Source organism: Fibroporia radiculosa (assembly GCF_000313525.1).
Source record: "Fibroporia radiculosa TFFH 294 genomic supercontigs, scaffold296, whole genome shotgun sequence".
Lineage (NCBI taxonomy): Eukaryota > Fungi > Basidiomycota > Agaricomycetes > Polyporales > Fibroporiaceae > Fibroporia > Fibroporia radiculosa.
The window spans coordinates 143,030-144,579 of NW_012133193.1; the positions used below are offsets into that span (position 1 = coordinate 143,030).

Below are 1,550 nucleotides of genomic sequence, written 5' to 3' on the forward strand. Positions count from 1 at the left end.
GCCAACATGTAGCCAATACCATAAGTGATGTTAATGGCTTCGCCGGTTGGGAAGCTGGTGTTGGTCCTCGCGTAGGGTGTATAATCACTGAAAGAAGCACCGTCACCTGTTCAGCAATTCCATCACATCCAGGAGCGCAGCGAACACACCCGACCCATGTGTTGGAGCTCCCAGTATCGAGGACGAGATTGTACGTCGTCGGAGGGTTGCCAATGTCGACTGTGACGAGATAGCCATTGTAATCGTACTGTGTGATAGGGACCGTGGACGCTCCGCCGCTCAGGAACGCCGCGCGCGCACGATCTGCGGCGGCAGCCTTGTTCAAGGATGTCCCCGTAGTATGTGTGAGGTTCACGGTCGTGACAGCATTCGTGCTGGAAAGGGACGCCGCGGCGAGGACAATGGAGAATGCGAGACAGCGGCGCATCGGAACAACCTTTGTCCGAAGAAATGAGTGAGTTCAGAGATAGAGGCTGAGGCTGAGGGTGCCAAGATGCACTGGCACAAGATGGAGAGACTGTACAGTCCCGGAGTGGCTTTTATATTTCTGTTCAAGAAAGGACACACCATTCCACCCCAAACACAACATCGAATATGATGAGCATGATGTGCCATCAATGCACTCCGGCACCAGCATATGTATGAGACTCCCGCCGACGCTGTGTTAAGTGTTCGACTGGTTGCCGAGTTGTCTTGAAAACCGACAGAACTATCGGAATGCAGCAGGCAAAATTGGGCAATTCGTGTCTACACGCCCAAATTAGAGGAACAAGGCGCGGCAGCCCGTTAATTGCAGCTTCGCATCACGAAGGCAAGACCCTGACCTTTTCCGAGTCTCTCCAGCAGCCGGGTAATATCACTGATATGTTGGACACGAAGGCTATGCACAGGAGAATTCGAAGGACCGATTCACTTTGCACTGTCACTTTGCGATGAAGTGCGCATGTAGCCACTGCATGTTCGACATGTAGTTATGAATCCTGGGATGGCCTCGAGTAGATGACAGAAGACGGTGGGTGGTCTCCAGGTGAGTCTACTAGTCAGGTGAACTATAGCGAGATTATACGGTCACTCTGAGGAATGTCGTAACCGCAGTGGCACTGCCACATTTGAATTAACTCGTGGACATTGGCTATAAAGCGAGCAATTTATAAGTATCAGTGCTCGCCGCCGAAGAATGAGAAACTCGGAACCTAGTATTGTCCTGCAGCAATACGCTGAGGTCGTGCTCTCACATCACATGGGAGACGCCGCGAGAGGCATGAGGCTTGGAACACCCTCTGGCGGCTCGAGGCAGCGATCGTTTTCGTTTGAGCGTGTGCACCCGCTTTCAGCCATCGTCGATGGCCGCTGCTCACGCGCTCAATTGCACAAGGTGCTCACCTTTGATGAGCAGCCTCAGCTTGTTGCCTCAAATAATTTTTTGCACAACTAGAGAGGTGGCGCGCTGAGTTGGAGAATGATTTCGTTGTCCCAGCATGGTGTAAGTGAATTGATGAAAACTACTCCGGCTGGAAAGCCACATCTATAGGTGCCAACAACGGCACCGC

General features: G+C 52.3%; 1 protein-coding gene across 1 annotated transcript in view; it reads right to left on the bottom strand.

Moving 5' to 3' along the window:
* Positions 1-427, bottom strand: part of FIBRA_00704 (uncharacterized protein) — a gene marked incomplete at both ends in the record, with an annotated part of 2,222 nt that extends 1,795 nt beyond the window's left edge. Inside the window, 2 exons of the mRNA XM_012322593.1 lie at positions 7-87; positions 150-427. Of these exons, the coding sequence (XP_012177983.1) occupies positions 7-87; positions 150-427 (359 nt within the window). The remainder of the gene's footprint in view (positions 1-6; positions 88-149) is intronic.
* Between the last annotated feature and the right edge of the window lie 1,123 nt (positions 428-1,550).